Raw genomic sequence first — 1480 nt, forward strand, 5'->3', positions numbered from 1 at the left:
AAATAAAAATATTCTTTAAGAATTCATTTTTAATATATTATATAAAAATGTATTTCTCCTTATTTTAGTTTAGTTATGTAAAAGATTTTCATAATTATAAAACTATATTAAATGAAGATCGCAAAGACATCAAAAAAGATCATATCAAAAGCTATTGTGAAGAACATATGAGATTGCATTTAAATGGCTATGTAGATGAAGATGGCTCTTATATTAAATGTTGTACCAATGCTGCAACTTATATAACTTATTTTAATTTTTTCCTGATAGAAATATACCTGCATTTTGTGAATATACTAATTACTGGTTCTATGGTAAGTTGGAATCAACTGATAATATTAAATATACTCAGATGTTATTAAATAAATTTTTTGAGGAGATTGGAATTTTAGGATATTGCAAAGATCATACGGAAGCAATTGACGAAGATACATATAATGATCTTAAAAAATTAGATGAATTGTATGAAAGCTTTTATAATTTTGAAAAAGAATCTCCAACTGAATATCATAATCGTTGTGAAAAAGGTAAAAAATATGTCCAAGAATATGAGAATCATAAGGATACGTGTAATGGGAATGGTAACAATAGTTTTTGTAATGAATTAAACAACTTTAGAGTAATATTTAATAATCAACTTGAATCAATTAAAAAGTGCGATAACATAGAAGAATTACCATCCTTCCAACGATTTCCACTATCTGCTACCATTATAGTCCCAGTTTCTCTAATATCAGTAATAATTTTTTTTTCATTTATTACATATAAGGTGGATAAATTTTTTGTACAAAAGGGATATCATTCTTTTACATTTTATTGTGCACATATAATAAAAATATTGATATGTTATAAAAATTATATAAAATAACATGTCACATATTTTTCCTTATATTAGTATACCCCCATTGGATCATGGATAAACCCTAAATTAATGAAACAGAAAAGATACTTTAATGAATTATTACAGGAACACGAAAATACACAAAACAGTTCGTATAGGAGATCATACAACATCGCCTACACTTTGTCAGAATAAAACTAATGGAGAAAACACAAAAATAGAGTATGTATATCCACGCAAATTAGTGAGTATATAAAATATGTGCAACAAAGACATGAAATATATTATATTTAAGTTAAATCTGAAACATTGATTTTATGATTAAATCAAATAACATTATATAGTTGAGATTATATTAAACTGAACTCTTAACCCTAAACCCTAAAACCTAATTCTATACCCTAAACCTATATAGATATTCACTCAAATAAAAAATTTAAATATATCTCTAATATGTAAATGTAAAATATTAATAAGTGTACGTTATAATAACATTCCCAATTAATATTAGAATACATTTTATTAACATAATTGTACAATAAAAACTGAATATAATTTATCATTCAATTCCATTATATAATTTATGCACGATATTCTAAAATATTTATTTATATCCACAGTATATATACTTTTCTGTTG

At 23.9% G+C, this 1480-nt stretch overlaps 1 protein-coding gene across 1 annotated transcript; it reads left to right on the forward strand.

The window, feature by feature from the left end:
- Window positions 1-352: 352 nt before the first annotated feature.
- On the forward strand, window positions 353-1036 carry PCYB_006240 (hypothetical protein; the record flags this gene model as incomplete). Its single annotated transcript, XM_004228045.1, has 2 exons — window positions 353-769; window positions 896-1036. The coding sequence occupies 2 exons, from the start codon at window positions 353-355 to the stop codon at window positions 1034-1036; spliced, it is 558 nt and encodes a 185-aa protein (XP_004228093.1).
- Between the last annotated feature and the right edge of the window lie 444 nt (window positions 1037-1480).

This window comes from Plasmodium cynomolgi (assembly GCF_000321355.1).
Source record: "Plasmodium cynomolgi strain B DNA, scaffold: 0932, whole genome shotgun sequence".
Taxonomy (NCBI): domain Eukaryota; phylum Apicomplexa; class Aconoidasida; order Haemosporida; family Plasmodiidae; genus Plasmodium; species Plasmodium cynomolgi.